We start from the raw sequence: 27,042 nt of genomic DNA, 5'->3' as shown, positions 1-27,042 counted from the left end.
GATATTGAATAAAAAGCTGTTTTTTTTTTTTTTATTTTTATTTTCTTCCCAGCGTCTCAGTTCTGACAGCGTCTCTTTGTCTGTGTGACGAGTCTCAGGTTTCATGAAAACTGGTGCAGAGCTGCATCATTCACCACAAACACTGAGATAATGTGGGTTGAGAAACAACATGAGAAATCTGCATCAAGCTTGTCATGCAATATTCATAATTAAAATGTCTATGAAAAAGTGTTTCAGAATGAAAGAAAGAAGGGAAAATAAAAACCAGATCAACCAGACTCTGTTTTTAATAATCCATGTTCCCTCTCAGTCTTTTCCTCTGCAGCTCAGCCTCTGGTCATTAATTAAAAAAACCAAAGCAGAGAAACACCAGATTCTGATCTTCTTCTACAGTAAAAAAAAAAGACGTCAAAATGATAATTTAAAGCAGGACAAGATTCTGAGCGTTTGGGGTCTTTTGAAGAGTCTGACAGAAAGAAGCTTCCTCCATTCTTCTCTTCCTCCAGTTTGATCTTTCTCTCTTACTCTCGGCAAATTAGTACATGACCCAATTTCTGTCACTTTTTAAGCAGACTCTGTTTTTTTCTTTTTTCTTATTTCTGCAGCCGTCTGTAGGAGTTAGATAACGCTGACTCGCAGCCTCCTGGTGGGTGTGAGGGAGCCTGTTTCTCACTCATATAGATTCTATATACGTGAAGAAGTGAGTGTACGGCTCAGTGTGTTGCCTGGATGCCTGAAAAATGCAGAATCCACACATTCACTGTTGAGAGCGCATTGCATCATTTAGCGCTGGGAGGCAAAAAGAGGGGAGCGGGTGAGGTGTGAGGTGGGTGAGGGGGGCGACGCGGGTCCGGTGTTAAGTAAAGCTTTTTGAAGTGTAGCCCGGTTCCTGTTCGATCACTCCCTCCACACTCAGCTCCGCTTTCATCTCCTATTTCCTTCCTCAACCTCCTGCCGCGCCCTCGCCTCTCCTCTGCCATCCATCCCTCCATCCATTCATCTACCCGCCTCCTCTTCATCCTCCAACACCATCTCCATCACCAGCATCATTACGCCGGCTCCGTGCTGGGCCTCACACACTCGTGTGTCTTCCCTCCTTCTTCTTCTTCTTCTTCTACGGGGGGAAAACATGAGGAAAAGAGGGCAGGAGGAAGAGGATGAGGATGGAGATGAAGAGCAGTGATGGAGATGTTGTCAGGAGGAGAGAGATGTGGAGCTGCAGGGAGTAGGGGGTGTGTGTGTGGGGGGGGGGGGGGGGGGGAGTGCCTCATCTGTCAGGAGGAACAACTGCAATGCCCTTGGCCGAGATGAGTGGCGACCATAGAGGCGCACACACAAGTGGAGTGTGTGTTTTCACAAGTCTGTAAATTATCTTGTACACACTTGACGTATGAGGTGGGTGCAGTGGGTGGGGGTGAGGGGTGAAGCCCTGCTTACATACACATCCTCAGCAATCATCCTTGTTCACGCTTAAGTCCCACAGTCACACATTTAAATTTAAAGTCTGACTTCCTTTTTGTCAACAAGTGTTTAGAAAATTTCCAAACCAACCGTTAAAATCACACAGACCGCTTTGTGTTGTGTTGACAGGTGTTTCTATTACTTTGTCCAAACCATTCGGATCAATGAGGGCAGACTGAACAACAGACACATCCTCCAAGATGATCATAGAGTTGAATCAACACGCCTTTAAACGCATCGTATGTAATCTCTGCCGCTAGGCATCTCTCAGTCAAAACAATAAGAAAAGACAGAGTTTAATGACATTGTGGAAGAGCGTGGGCTCATGGGAGGTGTTGGATTCCTTCAGTGTCAGTCCATCAGGAGCTGAATCATCCACAGAGGTCTCCTCCTCTCCAAAACAAACAGACGAGGTGATTATAACCAGTAAAAACACTGAATGAAACTGTTTGACGTTAAAAATCTGATGCTTTTCATTGGACACAGGATGTCTCGGAGGGGCTGGGAGCCGGGTGTGCTCAGCTTGTTTCTCTGATAAATTAAAATCCAGGGGCCAGTTGCACAAAACAACCTTAAGATTTTCCTTCAACTCTGAGTTAAGGTTTCCTCAAAATAAAGACAGTTGCACAAAACATCCTCAAGTCTTCTCTTTAAAGTTTCCTTAAAATGTTCACTTTAGGTTTTCTCCTTATCTTAGTCTTATACTTAAGGAATGACTTAAAGTCATATAATATATATAAATCCATCATCTGGTTAAAATATATAGTTGAAAACCACCAATATCTTATAATGTTTCTTACAAATGTGGCTTAAACTAAATAAAAAGTCAATTTTGACAGTTGTGATGCAGAGAGAGGATAGTGACAGGTGACCAAATGAAACATACCGTTACTATGATTAAAATAGCTGAAAACATCTGGGATAATGTAAGAACACAATTCAACAACATATAGAACATAGGTCTAGTTGTTTAACCTTCATGAAGGAGGATTTATTGCAGGACTGAGTTAGTTTTAGCGAGCTGTTCCTAATAAACTGACAGCTCAGTGTTTGAATATATTGTATTTTCTCTCCTCTCCATCCTCCCGGGGGCCGTGGAGGAAATGCGCTGCAGTGATGGGAAAAGGACATGGGGAATAATTGCTGCTTTTTGAGAGGCGACCGAAAATGTGAGACCTTTTCACGTGGTCCCTGAAGGTTTCATTCATGTGTGTTAGAGCAGACGGAGCCTCTCAGGGATGAAGTGGGAGATGCGTCTGCTCTCACATGTGAGTGTAACTTTAAGATCAAGTGTCCATCAGAAACACCTGCAGAGAGACGAGCTGTCAGGAAGCAGGTTTAATTTAAAAAACCATGCACTCTGAGTCTTTTGTTCCATCACTCTGCTGCAAATCGAATAAAAACAGCTTCAGGAAACTTATTTCAGCGCGCAGAGTAAAATATTAGTGAGCAATTACAGAGGGAAAATGCAGACATGCAGGTTTTGTTAACTAATGATGAGCTAAATGGCAGCATGAAAGGTCAAACAATTCAGATTTACCGTCATTACCGTTCTGGTCAGTGGATTCCCATGTGTTTAGACTGAGATTTCATTTAAACTTGACTCATAATCTAAATGCCAAGCTCGCATTTTACACACCAATCAGCCCGGCTGCAGACACGACATGTGAATCATTGTTTCATAACCTTCTCTGACACGTGGAGCCGGTTTTAGGCCTGAACTGGATTCATTCCTGATTTAAGGATTTACACGCTCCGTGTAAATCCGTTTGTGTTTAATGCAGGAAGGAGGATAGATTCAGCTAGAGTGAAACGAAAGGAGAAGAAGTGTGTGAAGCTGATTCGTCGGCAGCCAGCAGTGTTGTTATAAACGTGACAGTGTGGTGCTGAAGTGAAATATGGCCTCAAGTCTCTGCTGCTGCTGAACTTGAGCCTCACAGTCAGTTTTCATTAGAACAGTCTGCTCCGCCATCATCACAGCTGCTGGCCTCGAGACGTCCTGAAGGAGCACGACCATTCATCACAGCTCAAACACACACACACACACGCACACACGCACACACACACACAATCTTTATCCTCCCTTCATTTACTGCTGTCAGTGTTTGTGAGAAGCAGTGTTCCAGCCACAGTAGCAGCGTGGATCCAGAGATGGCAATGTTGGTCTGAATGTGGGTTGGTCCACCTCTTTGGTCCAGACTGAAATATTTCAACATCTATTGGATGGATTGCCTTGAAGGATTAAACATTCATTCCTGGTCAGATGAATCCCTCTGAATTTGATAAAAAATGATTCAAATCAGTGCAATGTCAACATCCCACCCTGTCTCCAAACTACGTTTCTATAGAGATAAACTGCCACAGCAAATACGTTTTGTAGAAAATGTAATTGTGATTGGATTATATTATACTAAAATAATGTGGATATGTTGCTGTGGGAGTGTAGCCTCTGTGACGTCACCCACTGGTTTCTGAAGAGCAGTTTTCAAGCTCAGAGTGAGCTGCTCCACCGACACCATCTTGGCAGTGTCTGACTCCGCCCCTAACTCCCAGCTAATCCAAATATGGTCAAAGAGGAGGGGCGTGTGTGGAGCTGACACTTTGGTGTATACCGGTTTGTGGCAAGCATACGCTCCCCCACCTGTCACTCAATGAGGCCGCGCCCTCAATTCTCCATGACTTTAGTTCTTAATAAAATGTGAACAGGTGAGTTATATAAACAGTTGTCATGAAGGAGCAAATTAGCTCTGGAGACCAAAAGTGTTTTTGTACCAGGCTGTAAACATGTTTATTTCTGCTGTAAAGTTGGACATTTTAACATGGGAGTCTGTGGAGACTGACTCACTGTTGGAGCCAGACTCTAGTGGTCATTAGAGGAACTGCAGGTTTTGGTTTTTCAGAGTTGGCTTAATTTTTCTGCCTCTGAGGTTGATGCTTGATTATGACCCATAGCTACGTTCTGTTGCTAGGCGACATTAAGTGGTCATAGTAATTATGACAGGAGCAACGGGAAAAGTGCGGAGACGTAGTATAAAGAGAGACAGTCCAAGTCAGGAGGAGTTTGGGGTGGATGGATGAATATGACAGAGAGAGTGGTGCTCGATTCCCATGTGAAAGCTGCAGGTTATACCTTCTTGATTTGTATATGATTAATGTTGATTTGACATTATGGTTCAACAGTTACCTGATGGATTGCACTTAAGTTTGGTCCATATATATACATGTGATTAATATTTAATATCATATTCTATTTCCTGTGGGATGTGTCCTAATGACTGTGGTTTTCTCTGAAAGGAGAACTCCATCAATTGCGCACTGAGGCTAATGCAGCAGAGCAGAGCGGCTCCTGTAGACTTAGACTTTTAGTTTTTATGGCACTGAGTGCTCTTCGACTCTGAGGGAAGCAGAGTGTAAACTGGGACACGACTGTTATCACGCATCCAGAGTTTACTGCACATTCCTCTGATTTCCTGTCCTTTTTTTGATGTTTGATTGCAGTTCAAAAACCCAAGTGCCTTCATTTCATTATATCACACTCATCCACTCATACACCCACACATTGTTGGCTTTTTTCTCTTGCACACACACACACACACACACACACGCTGCTCTCCTGCAGTCGCCTATATAACTGAATATTTAATGAAGGTGTCGGAGCAGCTTACTGTATTCAGACGGGACGCTGTTCACTTTATGCTGCTGATGGAATATTTACACCCCAGAGAGGAGACAGCTGCTGTAACGACAACTGGCCTTTGAAGTTGTCTCCTCTCCTCAAAGAGCAGAGAGAACACGAGGGATGGAGAGAACAGCATGAGAGAGGAAGAGGAGAGACGGATGCATTAGCGGCCGCAGACGGCTCGCTGTTAATTGATTGCCCTCTGCTGAGGCGCCTGATGTGCTGTTATTGCAGAGGGATCTCTCACTGTTTCCCCGAGGTTGATGCGGGTGTGTAGACGCTGCTGAGTCAGTGTTTGGGCCCTGTGGTGGGCAGGTGGCTGCAGCTGCAGGTGGTGGAGAGCTGCACCTGTTTGCTCCTCTGGCATCTGATGCTGAGTTACGTTAAGTTTCAGGGGATGTCTGTCAACGGCAGGGTTCTGGTGGATGTTCCCCAGCCCCGCCGTGGCAACAAACAAATGCACAATCATACGACTGTGTTAACCCACTAGGACCTGAGTCTCCCTCTAAAACCTCAACACAACCTCCTAAAATCTGAGGGTTTTCTGAAAAACCTGACGTTGACTAAAACCTTTATTTTCTTAGCTACAGAAGGCGAGAAAGGCCATACTCACAAATATTTCTTTATCCCGTTAACAAAGATCGTTATCTGGAGATAATGAGACATTATCGGGAGAAAACGTTTTTTTTGTTATCCCGAGGAACAGGATATCGGTTTCCGTACTCATCCTCCGAAGCAGATAGAAACATGAAATAAAAACCATTTGAGACCTTAAACCTTTTACTTCTAAATATCGCTGGCGTTGCCTTGGAAATTGTTTATGGCTGGAAAAACAAGTAACTTTGTCAACATTAGTTCAGTTCAATTTGTTTTTAGAAATGTTGATGAACATTAGGATAAAGCAAAGAGCTTAAGGTCTCAAACAGTTCTTATTCCATGTCTCTATCTGCTTCAGAGGAAGGGAAATAAAGCTTTTAGTGACAGTGTTGCATCAGGTGAATCTTTACCTCTTTAACTAGCTAAGTTGCTGTTTTTGCTGTTTTCATGCAGGTAACTGCTGTAATCTGCTTCAGTATCGCTCCTCTTGCTGAGGTTGTCCAAACCACGACTTTAAAAATTTGTTTTGTGGCTAAAATCACAGAAAAAACAAACGAAATACATTTCCCATAATGGATGATTTCCTGACATGAATTTCAGCGAATCGCAATGGATTTCATTGGTCACGTCTTGAAAACATCAAAATCATCAATCATACTACGCGTGTACATCTGATCCGGCCTTATAGGTTAACAGGGGGGCTGTGTAAACAAACAGAACTCAATACATTTAAAAGTTTATATTCAGCATTACAGAAATGCACTGTATGTATCCATGAGGTCTAGATGTGTTGAAGTGCACATTTGCAAACCAGTTTACATCCATGATTACGTGCTATCTTCTTCTTTCCCACCTCTGTTGGCACATTGCTGCACACCTTGGCCCATTACATAGATGTTTATTGCTTCACCTGTGTGCACCTGGTGTTGTCATTATTTTTACCTGCTTAGTTAATCTCAGGGTTATGGCACATAAAAAAAAAATGACAACCCCTTGTGGTTGAAATGAGTATTACAAAATGTTCCCACTTGCCTCTTGGGGCTTCTATGTCCTCACACATCACAGCGAAGGTAAGATTTCAAGTCACGTTTTCTTTGGGCATCATTTGCAGACGTTCCTTCAGCTGTGTGTCCAGGCTCTGCAGCAACAGCATCATCTGATGTTGTTGCTTTTCTTTGCTTTTGTTGCTTTTCACTGGCTGGAAACCCGAAGAGGAAAAAAAACACGCATGAGGAACAGGAAAAGTCTCACAGGGTCATGTCCAGTTCTTTACAAGAGTTAAAAGTAAAATAACATAAAACGCCTCATGCCTCTGCATCACCCCTCTGTTTTTTTAAAGTTATTTTTTCAGGCTTTTGTTTTTGCTCCCATTTTTCATGGGTTAAAATAAAAGATCTAAAACTTTTTCTATAAACAAAATATGTCTGTCTCTCAAATGTGGTTCATAAATGTGTTTAAATCTGTGTTAGTGAGCATCTCTCCTTTACCAAGATCATCCATCCAACCGACAGGTGTGGCATATCAAGATGCTGATTACACAGCATAATCACTGCACAGGTGCGCACTGAGCTGGTCACAATAAAAGGCCACTTTAAGATGTGCAGTTTTATTGTGAAAAAAGACATTTATTACCCACCGAACTGTTGGTTTCTCATCACTTGATGTGCATTTTTTGGGGGGGAGGATCATGGATCAGAACCCTAACTCTAAATCCATCCTGTTATTGTGAGCAGCCAAGGGCGCACCTGTGCAGTAATCATGTTGCGTAATCAGCATCTTGATATGCCACACCTGTCAGGTGGACGGATGATCTAGGTAAAGGAGAAGTGCTCACCAACAGGGGTTTAAACACATTTGTGAAGAAAATGTAAGAGACATGAACCCTCTCTGTGTATAAAAAAAATTTCCATGGGAGCAAAAAAAAAATCTTTTTATATTACATTTATATTTTTGTTCAATACACATTCAGTTTAAAAAAGCATTACATTTATGACAGTTAAAGATGAAGGTTATTAGTTATGCTTTAGAAATTACCTTAATTTATTTCAGCTTCGTATGATTACAGTTTTAGTGTCATTTTAATTTTCCAAATCATCTGAATTTGGAACAAAACTTCATTAAGTGACATGAGACCGTGTAACAGTACAGGAGTGCTGCTTCATTATAAAACAACAACATTATTTATGACTGTGTGAGCTAAATCTGTTGCTCAGCTTTCTCACCGCAACACTGTCGTAAATCAGAATTAATTGCTTCGGCGGGAAACATCAATATGCGGCCTCTGATTTCATTTCCACGCGCTCTAATGTGATTTGAGTGCTTCCTGAGGTGCCATACCGAATGTAAATGGGACAATAAAAAAAAGCAGCATGAGGAGGAAAATATAACAAGTCTTTTAGTGCAATAATGCAGCTCGCTGACGGCTGCAGCCGCGTCACAAACACACAGCGACTCTGTTTATGAGTTCACGGCGATGACATCTTCATGAGGAGAATTTGTGTTTTCAGGTTCCCTCCACTCAATCATTTTTATCCTAATGTCTCTCTTCATGCCCGTCTCTGTCTTTGTCTGCAGATCTCACTGTTGTGTTGTTGTTGCAGCGCTGGACACACGCTGTCAATCTGTGTGATGCTTGTGTGTGACAGTCGAGTGGTTTGTCATTACAATCCCATTCAGCCGAGACTGTAGTTAATCTGCCGTCACAATAATCATATTTATGTGCAGACTGTGGATGTTATCTGACGCGTTGTCTGGCTGCCTTTATGTGCAAACAGGCAGTAAAATGCAGGAAAATAAAACCAGAAGATTTGTTGATAAAAAATGATCAGATATTTAACAGCGAGGGTGGATGCAAGTCTTTGTTCAAGATGTTTGCAGCACTCGCAGTGTTAAAAAAAAAAAAAAAATGTGAGAGATGAGAGAGGAGATAAAGAAGCAGTAATGCAGCAGAGCGCTGTGGTGTCAGAGTCGGAGCGAAAAGCAGAGGACAAAGAGAAACACAACAACAGTCAGAAAAACAAGACGGCGACCTCTGCGCAGCGGAGACACCACACCTGTGCTGAATTAGCAGCCTCCCCCTCCCCGGGGTTACCTGTGATAAATCTGCTACATCTCTTCCAAATGACTTCCTGCTCATCTACGTCCTCACTGCTCCTACAGACCCCACAGAGATGGAGTTAACACATAACTCATCCAGCTGCTGGATCAAAGATGAAAAGTATTCTCTTGTCTGCTGCCCTACAAAAAGAGACCGGGAATGAGAGAAGGGTGTAAAGTGATCAAGTGGCCCCCGTGAAGTAGCTTGAACCTTAATTCCTCTTTATGCTGATTATTCATATAAAAATATACATAAAACTGGCAGCAGCTCAAGCAAAGGTCCAGATGTCCCTCTGTAAGGCAAAAGTTAGAAACTAGCTAAGATTATTTAGCTAAACTGTAACTTAAACAAAAGTTAGAAACTAGCTAACATTAGTTAGCTAAACTGCAACTTAAACAAATGTTAGAAACTAGCTAACATTAGTTAGCTAAACTGTAACTTAAGCAAAAGTTAGAAACTAGCAAACATTAGTTAGCTAAACTGTAACTTAAACAAAAGTTAGAAACTAGCTAACATTAGTTAGCTAAACTGCAACTTAAACAAATGTTAGAAACTAGCTAACATTAGTTAGCTAAACTGTAACTTAAGCAAAAGTTAGAAACTAGCAAACATTAGTTAGCTAAACTGTAACTTAAGCAAAAGTTAGAAACTAGCAAACCAGCCACTGACGGAAGAAGGCAGAGGGGATGTTCAGCTAACATCAAGGTAAAGAAATGGTATGATCCACTTTAGGGGTGTCTGAAATTGTAAGATTAGATAGATAGAACATAACTATGGGAAATATATTTTAATATAATAATTACAGGTAATACAGAAATTCAAACCCTGGTTATATGGGATGTTTGGAAAGGCAGTCGACAAGTGACATACATTTTTCATTTAGGTGATAAAGAGGAAGTAAAATTTTAGTTGATCGCGGCTCATAAACTAAACGACATGAAAAGCAAGAGGAAATATAAACAGCTGATCTGCAGCATGTTTCCAGCTCCTCTGACCGCATTCATTCAGAGCTTTATAGATCAAAACAATCTTAATTTCCTGAGACAAGTGCACCAATCAAATGAATTTCAAGAACATCATTCAGCCACGGTCAGCTTCTTTGCTGTTTTTCTGCTGCGTTGCTTATCAGTGAGTGAACATCTTCCACACTCCATTTTATTGTCATAGAAACCACCATGCATGGCTTCATGTCAGCAGCACACAGCCTCACCTGATGTGCACATGTGAAACAAGCCTGTGTCCTCGTTAGTGAGAAGGTAGAAGAGGGAGAGAGAGAGAGAGAGCGGAGGGAGGAAACCCTCAGGCACCAGAGAAGAGAGGAAGAGCGACAAAGCAAAGTCAGTGAGAGCCGAGGGGAAAGAGGAGACAAAGAGGAGAATTCACAGGATGTAATGTGGGAGAAGTGACACCAGCCACAGCGACCACATCCTGACACTGAGTCACAAAAATGTCCTCATGATGCCCGACTCTGTGCTCATGTGTGAGGCTCTTATGGATTAACAGGCTTTGGGTGTTTGGGGATCAGTTTTTGACAGAGGTTGTTTAGTTGCCTGCTCAAAATAAAAACATGTCAGAGGAAAATATTTCCCAGATACTCCTGAAAAAAAATACTGCTGGGTGAAAATTCAGAAACAAGACAAAAACTGTGTCTGCAAAGTGTCAGCTTCTGTCTGCACAAAAGAAAACACACTCCGTGGACAAAAGTATGTGGACATCAAATCTTTAAACCCGTAAACAATTTGTTGAACATGTCGGTCTAAAACCATGGGCTTTAATCTGCTGCTTCTGGTTTCAGTTTTTCGACATCTCGAACCTGCTGCAGGGATTTACTCCCACTCAGACACCAGAGCATCAGTAGGTGCTACTCCCTTAACCTGTTTAATGTGCAAATTTGTAATTGTGAACCTAAAAACAAGTAATGGAATAGTGTGAATTTCGAAAAAAAACAAAAAAATTCATATGCTCGTATGAGGTGTTTTTTCAGACTATTCATCAAAGCCCTATTAAGCAAAATTGAAATGGAAACACTTTTTTTAAATTCAAGTCGTGGTGCCCGAGGAGCCAGACCACCCAAGAGGCAGATGCTGGAAATCCTTGTCAAGTTTAATTGGAATGATATCGCAAGAGGAGAAAACTCACCTTTATTTGAAAAACATCACTCAATGGAAACACAGAACATTCACATTCACACTTCTATGTTGCACAAAACTGCGATGGAAACTATAGTGAGGTTGGTTGATCAGGTCTAGCTCACGGCCGGCGTTCCAGTTCATCCCAAAGGTGCTGGACGGGAGATGAGGTCAGGGTTCTGTGCACAGGACCAAGTTCAAACACAAACAATATTGTCTAACATATTGTACATATGGAGTGTGTGATTGTATTTACAAATGTGTGTATGTGGGACAGCCCTCTGCTTGGCTGTGCTTTCTGCCTGCAGGGCTGCAGATCAGCTAGGAGCTTAATGAGCAGGATGGGATCCGCCTGGGCCCAGAGTGTGCTGTGCATATAACCCGGAACAGCAGTCGATCGGTGGGGTTCCTCTCTTCACCCAACACAACTCTGCATTGTGAGTCATATAAATTACTTGTTATTAATACTGTAACAATAGGTATAGTAATATGTAAATTTGTATGCATATGTATATTTTATATATGTGCATATGTAATGATGTGATGTTGTTGCGCAATATTATGAACAGGACGTTGAAGCGCACTTTTATTTTGAAGGACAGTATTTTTTTTATGGTTACTCTTGTTCGTTCTTTTGAGTGTTATTAATGCTGTTATAAAGTATTGTGTGGTTGAAAATGTTATCTGTAGGTAAAAACGCAGCTAGATGCTAGAGGGAAGGTCTGGGAAATACAGGAAGTACAATGGGTACTTTATTTTGAAACTGTACTTATCGCGTGGCGCTGGGGGTTTTACTTCCTCTTGCTCCTGACTCTTCCCTGAGAGGTACGCATTTCTGCTGCTCCGCATATTTTCATTGTTTTCGTTGTAAAATGTTAATGTAAGTTATCTTAAACTGTTGTAATGCTGGTGTAGTCACATAGACACGTGTTAAAAGTGTATTTTTTTGTTATATTGTCATGCGTAAATTTGCTAACTCGAGTGGAGAAGTACTATGGCCGTGTGTGTTGCTAGGCTGCTGCGTAGCTTATAACGCTAGGGTGTACTATTGAGAATGAATGCTCACAGGAGCCATGTGGTGACTGTGTTCATGGTGTTACAGACCAGAGAGAGCAAAGAGAGCATGTATGAGAAAACACTTGTGAACACCGGTGAATACTTCTTCTCTATAATACAGGTATGTGAGTTTACGCACTTTATGTTCTTAAGCTTATGTTGATGTAAAACATTTTATGTATTTTATTTAATTTTGCATTATAAAACCCTCTTGCTCCTGACTCTTCCCTGAGAGACCAGAGAGAGCAAAGAGAGCATGTATGAGAAAACACTTGTGAACACCGGTGAATACTTCTTCTCTATAATACAGGACGGAGAATAAATTGTGTCGTGACCAGCTACAGTGTGTGTCCTCTCCATTCATCGTAATCGAACACAACGCAGAATTAGACCCACTACACATATATGCATTTATGTATGATATTTTACATTTGAATAATTTCTCATCATTTGCTTTAATATACATTCATTTAAATTATATACTTGGTTTTCAACAATAGCTTTCATCCATTCATGCAAATAAAGCATTTAAACTTGAACTTGAGAGAGAGAGCGAGAGACAGAGTATATATCAAACTGACATATTGAACGAGTGTGAGAGAGAAAAGGAAAAAAGGAGGACCAATCTATTAGCCAAAGTCATCCCTATTTGATTCATATTTAATTTTATTTTAATACACAGCCAGTGAAGCCTCACTAAAACAAGCTGAAAGCAGATTATTAGGGATGGGGGAGCTGTGGATGCTTAATGCCATCTCTCAGCTCCTGACATCTCCAGATGTACCCCGACCCTGCAGAATGCAGCACATTATTGTTAGTGTAGTTTTACAGTTTTAATATATAAATTGCTGCAAACAGCTGCAGCAGATAAAAAGATTTCTGACACAGTTCCTCCCCACTGAGACAATGGTGCCCTGCAAGTGTCAGGAGGGAAAATGTCTGGTTTACACCCTCACGTTACAAATGTTTCCTTCAGACGCCAGATTCATCTAAAAGATAAAGATGCTTTGTGCACAGCAGCTTCTTCCTCTGGAAAGGAAGAGGAGGAAAGAAAACACAAGTCAGTCCAAATCACTTTTATTTATATATCCTAAAATCACAAATTAGCCTCAGAGGGATTTTTGAACAGGCACGCAATAGGCTCTCATGCGCACCCCAAATGACTGGCACAAATTAATGCATGCATTTTTGGATGGTCCATCAGCCCACCAATGCAGCAGCCCACCTGGACTATGCCCGATGGCCAGTCCAACTCTGTCTCATATGAGCGGCAGCCTCGCTGTTCACACCAGTTAAAGTGATTCTGCCCCTCTGCTCTTTTTTAGAGCTGCTGTCTAATTTTTACAGAGCTTAAAACATGCCTGGATAAGAACTTTAACATTTCTTGTTGATAAGTCAATCAAGTCACTACAAAGAGACACAAAACAGCCACAACAAGATGCAAAATGATCAGAGAATGACCACAAAGAGATGTAAAGCATCCATAAAAAGATGCAAAACAACTACAATTGACCACAAAGTGACTGGTGTCATCTGGTGTGCTCCTTTGTATGATATGAATGTTTTATATGTCTGTGCCCACGGGTCTGTTGTTTCATAATCAGTCTGTGGTGTGAGGAGGCAGTTAATCTGCTGTGAAATGCATTTTACTGAGAGAGAGTTACTGAGAGTTCTATCATTTCCCTTTCGCTTTGACTCACTCACAACAACAGACTCCCTTTAAGCTGCCAAAAGGAAGCTGAACCTATAGAAAGCAGATGCAGCTAACAGCTCTATCAGCCATAAAGTTTTAATGAACTTTACGCAGTTTCACCTGTCAGATTACGGCTGCGGGGGAAACGTGTATAGAGGCAGATTTCACAGTGTCACAGCTAATTTACTGTTATTTCAAGTGAAGAGTGGTGCTATCAGAAGAGGAGAATACTGTGAAATATGGATGGTGTGTACATACCAAATGTGTTTTCCTTACACTAATTATACGGTATACATGCCTCTCCTCTCTGAGCCCCCGAACGCTTTTCAAGTCGCCTCGAGCCGTTTCCCGTCACTTTGTGCAGAGATAAGAGCATCAGCCTGGCTGCTTTTCTCTAAGTGCATCCCCCGTTATCGTTGTGTTCCATATGTAGTGGGTGTTTACGCCGCAACTCATGTGGCATGAATGTAAAACACCCTCTGCCATGACGGTAAAATATTCCAGACGTCCATGCGCTCCTCTCATGTTTACTCTCGATGAGAAGCAGAAATTAAGGTCAACCGCTCTGACAGGTCTGAGCAAGGGCAGAGGCACTGAGAAAGAAAGACTGTGTATGTGTGTGTGTGCATGTATGTGTATGTGTGTGCGTGCGTGCGTGTGTGTGTGTGTGCGCGCGGTAGAAACACTGATTAAAAGAATAGTTTACTTTCAAATATCAAAATAGATGTATAAATATTTCCCCGGGACAGTTGTGTCCTCGCTTGTTCTCTGGATCTTCCCTCTCCCCTCCACATTTCTGGTTTCGCTCTTAAATCATAACTCCTTCATTAAGCGCTGCACAAATAAAAGTTTTATGCTCATTAGAGCTGTGCTATGTTAATAATTTTGTAGCTAATGAACTTTTATAGAAAACTAAAATGCTCTTTAATATTCAGCAGCGCTCCTGATCGCACCTCCAGTCATTTTAGTGTTCAGCCTTTTCTTGTGTAGTGAGAAGCATGATGATGAAAGAACAGCAGGGAGCCAAAGAAGAAGATCAGGAAGATGATAAGAGCTTTTGTCCTGTGTGTGTGTGTGTGTGTGTGTGTGTGTGTGTGTGTGTGTGTGTGCGTGTGTGTGTGTGTGCGTGTGTGAGTGCACGCACGCTTGTAATGACACTTGGTGTCAGGCACCAATGATGAGAGTGTCTGTAATTGCTCATAATGAGCACAAGGGCACTGTGTGTGTGTGTGTGTGTGTGTGTGTGTGTGTGTGTGTGGTGTGTGTGTGTGTGTGCGTGTGTGTGTGTGTGCGTGTGTGAGTGCACGCACGCTTGTAATGACACTTGGTGTCAGGCACCAATGATGAGAGTGTCTGTAATTGCTCATAATGAGCACAAGGGCACTGTGTGTGTGTGTGTGTGTGTGTGTGTGTGTGTCAGGGAGTCGTTTCTCTTTGTGTGTGTCAAAGATCATGTCACATTGAAAGAAATCGTCTTTGTAGTACGACACTATGTGACCAAAAGTATGTGGACACTCACATGTTACATATGTGATTGGTGGACATGTGAAGACCACAAGCATCAATGTGCTGCTGTAACAGCCTCCACAAATATTTAGCTTATTTTATATCTATCCAGTTGCCTGTGTTATATATTGGTTTCTATTGTATCTGTGGATCTTTAGATAAATTTAATTTTACTGATATACTGGTTACTGATATTGTGGTTATCTTGGGTTTTTTTTGTGAATCAAGTCTCTAGACTTGAAAAAACAATCCAGATAAGATTGGAAAGAAAAAAAGAAAGAAAAAGACAAATCAGGTGAAGTTAAGTTTAAAAAAGAAACTCTTCCCTTCTCCCCTCTTCTTCCAACATCCTCTTCTTCCACCCTCTTAACACCTCATCCACCCTCTCCTACGGTGGCTGGGAGGTGCAAAACAAGATTACAACACTTTTACTAAGCTTGAGACAAATTTACATTTTGGAAAACATTTTTACATATCATAAAACAAAATTACATTACCATACCACATTTACAAGTCCCCAAACAAATTTACATTTCAGAAAACAAATTAACAAGACACGAAACCCTTTAAAAACGGCAAAACAAATTTACAAGCGGCAAAACACATTTACAAGTCCCGAAAAACAAATTTACAAATATCAAGCATCAACCGGGAATGTACCAACTCTGGGATTGAACCGGAAGTGACTGTTGTTGTCGTCGGTAGAGTTCATGGTGAGCCGCCAAGATGGACAGCGATCGAGCGATGTTTTGCCCGTTTTGTGGCAAACACATGAGCCGCTCAAAGCGGTTTTGTTTTTGGTGTGGTCGGTCTTTAGAGTTTTTAAATGACATGGACCAGACGGACGTACCAAACGCACAGGGGACATCTCAACAGCCGGATAATGTTAAACAAAGTAAGTGCAGCATAGCGCTAGCTATCTGAAGTATGTTAATGAACGTTACGATGCGCTATTGGTTAGCAGCTGCTAACTTTCTATTTTGAAACGGGGCTTTGTTCATTTCAGCAGAAAAACCTTGCCCGTCATATAAGCACTTCCTGGAGTACAGAAGCGCCAAGTCAAAGAGCTTCAGTCTTTTAACTACGAGCCGAGAGGAAAACATCGGGCTAAAGAACGCAAACACGTCAAGGTAGGTTGTACTAACTGTCTTTACTTAGCTTATCAATACCCGACTGCCTTGAGGTGACTCAGAAGTGGATCTGTGTCATGTTAGATTTATTGTACAGATTTAATTAAGTTAAAAGGAAAAAATAATATCTTTGATGCAGGCATATGTGCGTAGATTTTAGAGCATATAACGCCCTAGGCAGGATAACAGCAGCTCTTATGCAAGACGAGATGCTATGCTAAAACAACTGGGCACAACAGTGTAACGATTTGGAGTGTATAGGAATATCTGGCTCACTATGAAACTATGGTGACACAAATTAGATCATGGAGGAACACAACACTCTCCATAACTAATGGGAAACACTTATGTATGTATAATATTTTATATTACTTATGTTTAATACCTGAAATTAACCTTATCTTTCACATTTTTTAGATAAACATTGGATTGATGGTGCCAAATGGAACTGATGGAACTGATTTAAAACCTCTAAGAGGGAAAACACTCCCAGCATTTGTTGACTCAGAGGTTGAAGCACCTGATGTACTGAAACAAGCTGTCCAGAAAATGAGAACATTTAACAAGGACATGCCAGAAGGACCATATGTCCTTTTGTATCCTGACTGCTCAGAGGTGGTCCATGTGCCTGGGTCAGAGAGGCCATTCAAATTGTTTTTTGTAACTACTTGTAAAACCCATTACACACATTACAATGGTATATCTGAACTTTTTTTTCTTTGCAGGAGGCGAGGCTGCTGTGTCTGTGGGGGATGTTTTCATGTTTGCAACTGGGCTGACTTCACTTCCCCCTTCTGGCTTGGAACCATCCCCAAAAATAGAGTTCCTGGACGAATCTCCATTCCCAATGGCAAATACATGTTCAAACCTGTTGAAATTGCCACTCCTAGATTTATACAGTGTGTTTAAGTCAAAAATGGACTTTGGAATTCAAAATAGTCCAGGGTTTGGCTGTTTTTAAGCCATATGACTGAATGATCCCTAGAGCTCGGGCTCTAAAAATGTTGTTTGTTCTTTGTTGCTGTTCTCATTGGTGCACCTAAATGTGCAGTTGCTTTTGTTAAAGAGGTTATTATAATATTAAGGTATGAGAGACAATTGTTTTAGATCCATGGTTCTCAAACTGTGGTCTGTTTATGAATCATGAAAAATACTCGAATACTTGTTATTTTGCTTTATTTTTTCTTCATTTATTTCCCACTTTGAAACAACGAAGCGTGGTGACAAATTCAGACACTTTGTGTACATGTTCCACCATTACAATAAAACTCTCGTCTATTCACAGCTGAGAAATTTCTTGTAGTTTTAGGTACAGTTCAGTTGCAGACTGCCAGTACTCTGGCTTCTGTAAATGATGGTTCTCCATGGCTACATGGACACAAACATGCAGTACTCCTGCATGTTTGTGTCCCCACATGGAACTCTTGTCAGTTGAGCCTCAGGAAAGGCATCCAGTTAGGCAAGTTCAAGTTTAAATCCACAGTCTCTGGAACCAAACCTATGTTAAACAGAAGACATAATTACATTTACTTAAATTTAAGATAGAAGGAAAACAAATACAAACACCAATCTATCACCAAAGTATTACCTGTGGGGTAAGTAGTACAGCTCATTGGGTACTCCTCCTGGACATGATGCTGTTCTGGAGGGGCGAATCCTGTGACTGTTCCACAATCTCACAGGGGTCAGCCCTATGTTCCCACATTTCTTAGAACTTTTTTTTCCACAGAAATTTTTGAAAATTAGGGTTAGGGTTAGGGTCAGGGCTGTGGGAACATAGGGCTGTGGGAACATAGACACGCTCCCATCTCACACACTCATCTAAGTCCTTCTGAACAACATCACCGAAGCAGTATCTCAGTAGGCACTGATGCTCGTGACTCCCGTTGAAGTGTCCAGCATCTCTAAGGTCTGCAAACAGCTCCATCCAGAACTGAGCCCTATATAAATCGATAAAATAATAAGTTATAGTTTTAAGCATATACGAATGAAATCGATGGTTACACATAATTAAATGACTTAATGATGGCTACTTACCTTCCTTTTCTGAATATGGACCACCAGGACTCAATCCTCTGGTTGTTCGTGGATGAGCCATACATGTGGCTGGACACTCCAGAGTAGTAGTCAGTGTGGTTGTGGCGTAGGTGTGCACTGAATTGCGGCCATGGTCCCGTTCTCCGTGCAGCAGTCAGTCCTCAGTCTCATGGGAATGACGCCGAGGTTTCGCACACATGACAGAAAATAGTGAGCGATCACACTTGGGTCATTATTTGTTGATCCACATGCGAGCCACAGCACTTTACGTGAAAATCCATCAATACACCCTGAAAGAGCCAAACCGAAGGGCTTAAATTTATCATAACCATCCGCGTGCCACATATAGTTCAGTCCCGTGGAGTGGTATGTTCTTCTGATGACCCTTCTGCGTGCTCTCCTCTCGCACCCTCGAGGATTCATCACTTGGTCCCTCTTCACTCGCAGATTGTACTTCTGTTTGAGTACCTGCCACATCGTGCGGTAGCCAAACAGCTGTCCAGGTCCACGAAGTTCCGGTCGGATGGCCCTGATTACGGCGTTTGTAGAGGAGTAATCCTTTCTACGATAAAACCCAGCTTCATTGAGTTCGCTTTTCAGCGACCTCAAGCTGATGTGAACACTGTGTGAGCTTGACATCATATCCACGATTACAGCGTACGAGTGTCCCTCATTAAAATATTCTATGCACTGCTGCAGCACATCTGGTCCGTCCGTCTGGTCCATGTCATTTAAAAACTCTAAAGACCGACCACACGAAAAACAAAACAGCGTTAAGCGGCTCATACGTTGTCCACAAAACGGGAAAACATCACTCGATCGCTGTCCATCTTGGCGGCTCACCATGAACTCTACCGACGACAACAACAGTCACTTCCGGTTAAACCCCGGAGTTGGTACATTCCCTTTCCAGTTGATGCTTGATATTTGTAAATTTGTTTCGGGACTTGTAAATTTGTTTTGCCATTTGTAAAAGTGTTTCGTGTCTTGTTAATTTGTTTTCTGAAATGTAAATTTGTTTCGGGACTTGTAAATGTGTTATGGTAATGTAATTTTGTTTTATGATATGTAAAAATTCCAAAATGTAAATTTGTCTCAAGCTTAGTAAAAGTGTTTCACATGTTGTAATCTTGTTTTGCACCTCCCGGCCACCGTACTCTCCTCTCCAGATCACGCTCCATGCTCGTCCTCCACACTGCTGGGGACGTGATGAGGGAAATTGTGGTTGCTGGTCGGTGCAAATTTCAAGCAGCACCTCTTCACTTGTTTTTTTCCACTTCAACACTCCGCACATGGCTGATGCTCTCCAAAGGCGGCTGCTTTTCCGTCAAAATGGAGATCCCCCGTCGACCGGCAGGTATAGAGAAAACTTCACGCCTCTGGGAGCAGACAGGAACCGCTAGATATTTAAATATAATATCAAATATATGTGTACATACGTGGGGAGAATCAGTTTTCCTCCAGTTTGAGTTTGAGTTAACAGAGTGTGTGAAGTTTCTGCGTGACAGTGGAGCTATACATCCTGATACTTCACTCGTGTAATATAAGTGGGTCACCTGGAGGCAGCGGTTATATGAAGAGACATTCACCTGCCAGTCTAATCTCACGTTACAGACATAAATCTGAGGAGGAAGAGGAGGAGGGCTGGTGTGATGCTGCTCTCAGGAGTCCAGCCCTGAGCTGATGTCTGTCTTCATTTCTCCAGTTTTTCTATATATAAAAAAAAAGTTATTCCATTAAAAACACACAGAGTGACATGTGGTGTGTGCGCCACATGGAGCGTGACATGACAGCGAACTGAGAGGAAACCAGAGACACCTGATTTCCCTTGTGTGTTTACATGTCGCACTAAATAACGCATACTCCTATTGTATGTTGCAATATAGAGAAGAGCTGTGAAGTCAGAAGCAAAATAAATCCGGCCCATACTTGGGCCACATACTCTTTTTCTCGATTGTCTGATAATGCTTCTACATCTGGAGCAATTTTGTTGCACACACAGAAAAACTTCCAGCTGTCAATCAATACCTGAGGATGACAGTTAGACTCTGCCCAGATATGGACGTATAAGGGCCGGACTCGGGCCGAGGACCCAGGAATATGTTGAGCCGGAAGTTTTATTTTGCTATCTGGGTTTCAATGGGTGACGCATTCCTTCACCACCATGAACTCACACATTTGACGGATTAATCCGGTGCTGGAGACAGAAAATAATCCCCCAGCAAATACACACATACATAATATTTTCCTCCTGAGCAATGTTTGTTATAAACAACTCTGAGCAGCTGTTTAAGGAAATCACTGAGTCTGTTTTAAAAATGATGGTGTTTTAAAAGATTCTCATATTCTCATTTTCTGAAAACCAAAAACTCTGTAAATAAGTAAAAAAAAAAGTGTTGATAGACTGAATTATTAATTTCTGGTTTTAGTATTTTTATGGTATTTCTTGACGATACGATATAGAGAGCTGTAGTCAATATGTGGTTAGCCTATCTTAGCATAAAGACTGGAAACAGGAGGAAACAGATAGCCTGGCTCTGTCACACAATGCATCTGTTTGACCTAAATGAACAGACAGTAAAAGTATTATGTGTGGTTTTAGGGGGAGTCACATGTTGGGACTAATTCTTGACAAACAACAGTTACAAGTGTAGGATGTCAGTTACGGTCGGTGAGCGAGTCGGTGTCCACACAAGCACCTAGAAACCTCAGTGTCACAACAAGACTGATTTCCTGTCTTCTGCTCCAGCAACAGGTAAAGAGGGAACGCAGCATTTTATTTCATAGTTCAAATGAAACAATGCCTGGATGTAAAACCTTGAAAAATTTGTTTAATTCATCCCAATCAGTACAAAGTAAAATTATTCTGAAGTTGTGCATAGTGCAAAAGCTTCATCTTAAACCTCCTACACTAACCTTTCCTGTACACACACAGTTTTCTTTCAACGGAGGATTAATTAACTACATTTACATCATCTGCTTTGAACTATTGATATGTTTACAACCTGCAATTGTATGACTGCTTGTGTTTCTTGCCCTGCTGGACTTGTTTATGTAGAAATAAGGGGACAAAACTCCAAAAATAGGTTGAAACAAACCAGATTATTCGTCATCGTAGAAATATGACATGTCCGTGTGTCTGTAAGTAAACCTGTGCATACTGTAGTAAAATGTACAGATAATTCCACAGATTAAACTCTATAATCCTCCAGCAGCCATCTGAAATTGTGAATGAACCTTGTTTGAGGTTTGTCACTAAACCAGGTGTGTCTGTACATTTACATCCTCCTGCTCTGCAAATTCAAAACACATGTCTGCTTGCGATAAGGAAAACAAATGCTCCCTGCAGTAATGTGGGGAGTAATTGAATTGACAACATAGCGAGGTCTTATCTGGTGGGTTCCTCCAGGCGTAGCAGAGGAGCGACGTGCTGAGCGAGCTCATGACGGAGGAAATGCTCCTGGGCCACCAATGAGCTCTTGACCCCTGCTGCTCACTGGAGCACGTCCTAATACACAGCACAGAGAATGGTTATATAAATGAGGTGAGTGTGTGTGTGTGTGTGTGTGTCCCCACGGGGCATTGGTGCGTTCTGAAAACATCTCGTTATAGCTGCCAAACGCGTGCCACAGCGAGGTCCGTCAGCGCACACGCTGACGAGGACACACTTCTACATACAGACAGGATCGAACCAAGGGTCAGGGCAGGCTGGCAAAGGTCACTCGTGAGCGCTGCTGTCCGAGACACGCTCACAGTGGGACTCTGTGAACTCTGACCCTGTCAGGTTGCCGTGGCAATGATGATCACAGATCAGCAGCTTCAGTCCTGACTGAGCTAATTACAGAGAGTAGCAAAAAAAACAAAAAACTAAAAAACAGATGTGTTCTTGGTTGTATCTGTGAGGGAGGATGGAGCAAAGAGGAAGTGATCTCATGGCCTTAAGGTAATAAATAAAGAGTAGAATGATTATATGTATTTAAAGGCAAAGACCAGCAACAATGAATAATCATTTTAATAAAACATACAATTAAAATGATGTGTTTAGTGAGAACGTTGCAGAGTCCTAATCTGATCCTCGTCTTGCCTGATGACACTGTACCCCCCTCCTGACGTTGTCATGGTGTCAGCACGCCTTCATTTAACCAGTGAGTCAAGACAGAGAGGACGAGAGCGGTTTAACACTGGGGGGAGAACACAGAAAGAAATCATTAATTTAGGAATGAACATGGAAAAAGGTGGAACGAGAAAATAGGTGGAACAGTGGAGTTCATATTTCAGCCAAGCAGAGGTTAAAGTGTTTGGGAACAATCTAGAGTGCACCTTCAGTTAATAAGGAAATAAATCTGACTGGCAGTTTCATACATAATAATGTCAAGTGAGTAAAATTACTAATTACTCCACATCAGTGTGAGTTATACAGAGTGAGAGAGATGAGCAGACACCCACATACAGCATTTGAGAAGCCCCACCTCTCAGATCATCACATAATAAAAATCTACATTATAAATTCATGAGATTTTTTTTTTTTTTTGAAGAGCAGCTCTAAAAAAAAGAGCAGAGGAGCAGAATCACTCGCTTGAGACAGAGTCTGACTGGCCATCATGCTGCTGCATTGGTGTGCTGGTGGACCATCCACAAATCCATGCATCCATTTGTGCCTGTCTTTTGGGGTGTGCAAGAGAGCGTGTTGCATGTCTGTTCCACGACTGACGACTTACAACCAATCCATGATGACCAAGATGAGCAATGATGTTTAGCCTACAATGATGTAAGGCTTTTCTATGGGTTCATTCCAGTCAGCCAAATATTAAAGTTCCTCCAGACATGCTTTAAACTCTTCTGCTATGATTCATATTTAGTTAATATGGTTTTCACACACAAAAACTGGGTCGGAAGCTCATCTCCTCTTACTTCCTGATTGATAAATCTGGATCAGGCCTTGAGCCCCGCCCACCACCTGTTTGCTCCGGGTTGACAGGTGAAAGAGCAGAGAGCATCAAGATGGTTAGAGGAGGAAACATCAGAGAGACTCAGCCACATGAGGAGGAGTCAGGAACCAGAGACAGCAGAATTATCAGAATGGTTAGCATTTTTTATTTGTTTATATTGTTTGTTAGCTTGTAACTGGCTGACACTGTGTTAGTGGTTGTGCTAACTAACCCTCACCCCCCCCCCCCCCCCCCCCCCCTTCTGACTCTGGTCATGTCATACAGAGGATTTTTCAACATGTTGTAATGTTGGACAAATGCATCAACAGCTGCCTTGAGCAGGGACAACACTGTTCAGTCTGCCATGATGTGTACTCAGTCCTGACAGCCTACAACAAACATTCACTCCTGCTTCCATGGGAACACTGCTGTGTGTGCACAGAGCCGACACACGCTGTTTGCATGTGTTAGTAATTGCACACTCCCACTGTGATGGAGGATGATGACGCCAGTATAATCTGACACATTTAATCTGGGACAACGAGCCTCCGTCTCCTCTGGGAAGTCACACTTTCCTCTCTTTAAGATCATCCTCTCTCCGACTGGCATGAGGCTCCAGGAGATAAGACAAAGAAGAAGTGAAGAGCCACAAATAAGACAATCATCACTGTCTGATGCTGAGACACAAGCATGACTAAATGCCTGTATTATCCTGACTCCATCTCCTTCATTTCTCAGTGTGTTCCTCGTTGATTTCTGTCGCTTTACATTTGCATACATGGTAGTGTGTCAAACTGAATGTCACATGACTGAAAGAGATGAATGGCAGATTTAATAGTGCACTAAAAACAAGGAATAAGGAGTGAATGGGGCAGTCATGACAGTTATTTTGGATGATGCATGTGAAGCAGATTCTTCAAAATCATAACAGACGTCATAACACAAACTGGAATCACAGAGACTCACTTTCTCCAGTGAGAGCTGTTTATCCAATGTCCATCAAAGATAAATGTGCTCGTTACAACTTGAGCTTTTGCCTTTGATCAAATTTATATGTTTTCTACAATATGAAAATTAATCCAAATGATTTTTGTCTGTATGTTCTGCCACATGACTTTTTATGGTGCAGGTTTGACTGAACCTATATATAACCATATCCAGGGAACATGATTCTTATATCCCCGAAATACCAACACTCCTCTATTGATACAGATACAGATATTTTCTTAAAGGTACTATATAGTATAAAGTAAAACATAAAATGTTCATGTGTTGTTTGATTATAAAGCAGGTCTAGGTTCTATATTAATACTGTGAAATTATCAAAGCGCTCAGTCCACAGAGAAATGCACACAGCCTGTATTCATAAACTGAGCCTTAAAACCAACCGTCAGGACTTCTGGAACTTTGTGATGTCACAACAAAGCAGCCATGTCCCAAGCCCCGCCCACCTGGATCCACCATCCAAAACCTTGCAGGATTTGGTTTCACTGAGTGTTTACCTGAAATCTGCTATATTTCTATTCAATCACACACGTTAGATTTTTATATTTTATGTTGGTTTTATCACTGTATTTTTTTTTTTTATAGGAAACACTTTTCAGCTTTAGTTAAGTATATAATATAAATATCAGTTTCAGCCCAGTGCAGAGCTACTTTGGGTTCAAGACTGGATGAGCCTTTTAGAGCTCTTCAGTTTGAGTACCTCGCTTATCCACTGAGTATCTTTCCCTTATGCTAAATATCAGGGAATACAAACAGACCTCAGTCAGCTTCTGTTGGTTTAATTGGTTTATTTTTATGCTGCATGGGGATCGACACATTTCACATCGAGAGAGTTTAATCACGTGTCTGTATTTTTTTTTTAAACGTGTGAGATAAAAATCTTTATTTGTATTCCTCAGTCTCAAAGCACACAATTAAAAAAATTCAAAGTGTACAGAAAGACAGAAATATTTAAATAAACCAGATTATGCTTACATGCTTACAGAAGATATGGAAATGTATAGACACTGTAAAGATGTTTGGCTTTCAGAAAAATGTATATCAGCCATTCAAAAGGCCCAGATACTCATTTTTGTCTCATGGAATATAGAAAGTATTTTAATAGCTCTTGCATGTTTTTAGGACCTGTTTTTATCTGGTTTATTTATTTATTTTTTTTTTACATGACTTTGCTCCTCTTCATTTCCCCTTTACACTACTGTTATTTTACCTATAGAGTTTGTCTTAATATGTTTTAGTCTTGATTTTCTCAGTAGAATACATTTTTCCTTTTACTTACAGTCTAAATTCAAGAGTTAGACAAGAGACGGACCATATAATAAAGTGTCCAGAGTCCAGTAAAGTTCTCCAGTAAAAAAAACATGAGCCCATAAGTCGTTTGTGCAGCAGGTTATTATGACCCACAGTCATGTTTTGTTATAGGTGACATAGGTCGCGTCAAAGGGTTGAAAAAAACGACCTATGTGGTTGTTCAGGTTGAAGGACTAGTATTAGGGCCACATTTAGGGAAAGAAAGAAATCTGAAATTATGAGAATAAAGGCGTAATATTACAAGAATTCAAAATTTTGAGAGAAAAAAAACATAATCTTTAATAATATTACATCAACCAATCAAATAGGTTAAAGGACAGTCAGTGTCAGCCTGAGCTGCTTCTGGCAGCTGCTGTTTGTCTAACAACAGAATAGACTCAGTTTCTTCACAGTCTTTTCAATGTCCTGATGATGATGCTGTTGCTGCTGACGATGATGATGCTGATGAGCTAAAAGATGAAGTATCTCCTCATTAGTGAAACCTCTGCTAAAGCAGAACTTCACAGGAAGCTCCACATTCCTCTCTTTACAGCTTCTGATGTTTCCCCTCTTAAACAACATGGAACCAAAAATTACAACTTTATCCTCAATACATTATGACTTAATTCTTGTAATTTTATGACTTTGTCTCATAAAATTATGATTTTATTCTCATAATATACAACTTAATTCGTTTTTTTTCCCTCTCAATATGGCCCTAATGCCCTGTCACACATACCAGAGTCGAGCCTGGGTTTTCATTTATGTAGAAGGATTTTAAATACAGTCTATGAGTAGGATGCATTTAAGACCCTATAATGTGTAGTAACATAAAACAATAAGCAAAGTAAATGTATTAAGTTTTTGACAAGCTGTAATTGGGCAGAACAGGGGACAGGGTCCAACTGCTCCAAAGCAAACCCAAAAAAAGGCTAAATAAAGAAACATAAAAGGGCAATGTGCCTTATTTTGAAAAGTGCTGCCTGAAAAAATAACTTTATTTAAAACTTGTTATATTGTCCAGTTTCCTCATTATTCTCTTTTTATTGGGTCATGACAGGAGAAGCTTGAAGTTTGCAGCTCTCCTTCCTGCTCTGCAGCTCCGGACTGAAAACGTGCGCACCTGATGACACAGCATTGTGCCGCTGTCTGTCTGCTGCTGCGTCATGTGCGCAGTAGACCACAACCAAGAAAGACTGCACCGTTCTCCCATCATCCACCTCTCAGGTATCATCTCTACATCTGTTGTATTTGTTTTTTTTTTTTCCTAAAATGCGGTGCACTGGGACATGCTGCGGCTCCTTTCCAGGTCACTAAGTTGTTACATAATTCATCAGCTCTCTGCAGTTTCCCAACATCCAATACTCCCATCCAGCCTCGCGCCTCTGTCACAGAATAACACCATTTCATAATTAAAGACCAAATTACGATTGC

At 41.3% G+C, this 27,042-nt stretch overlaps 1 protein-coding gene and 1 long non-coding RNA gene across 2 annotated transcripts in view; one reads left to right on the top strand and one right to left on the bottom strand.

Annotated features, from left to right (window-relative positions):
• Positions 1 to 12,362, top strand: part of pomgnt1 (protein O-linked mannose N-acetylglucosaminyltransferase 1 (beta 1,2-)) — a 115,666-nt gene extending 103,304 nt beyond the window's left edge. Inside the window, exon 21 of the mRNA XM_056378560.1 lies at positions 11,272 to 12,362. Coding sequence (XP_056234535.1) covers positions 11,272 to 11,296 — 25 coding nt within the window. The 3' untranslated portion in view covers positions 11,297 to 12,362. The remainder of the gene's footprint in view (positions 1 to 11,271) is intronic.
• Positions 12,363 to 16,994: 4,632 nt separating this feature from the next.
• Positions 16,995 to 19,722, bottom strand: LOC130171173 (uncharacterized). Its single transcript, XR_008828094.1, has 3 exons — positions 18,386 to 19,722; positions 17,937 to 18,288; positions 16,995 to 17,846 (listed from the first exon to the last, which is right to left on the bottom strand). It is a non-coding gene; the product is annotated as an uncharacterized LOC130171173 (long non-coding RNA).
• Positions 19,723 to 27,042: the final 7,320 nt, after the last annotated feature.

This window comes from Seriola aureovittata, chromosome 6, assembly GCF_021018895.1.
Source record: "Seriola aureovittata isolate HTS-2021-v1 ecotype China chromosome 6, ASM2101889v1, whole genome shotgun sequence".
NCBI classification, from domain to species: Eukaryota; Metazoa; Chordata; class Actinopteri; order Carangiformes; family Carangidae; genus Seriola; species Seriola aureovittata.
This window is presented reverse-complemented; position numbering and strand designations above follow the sequence as displayed.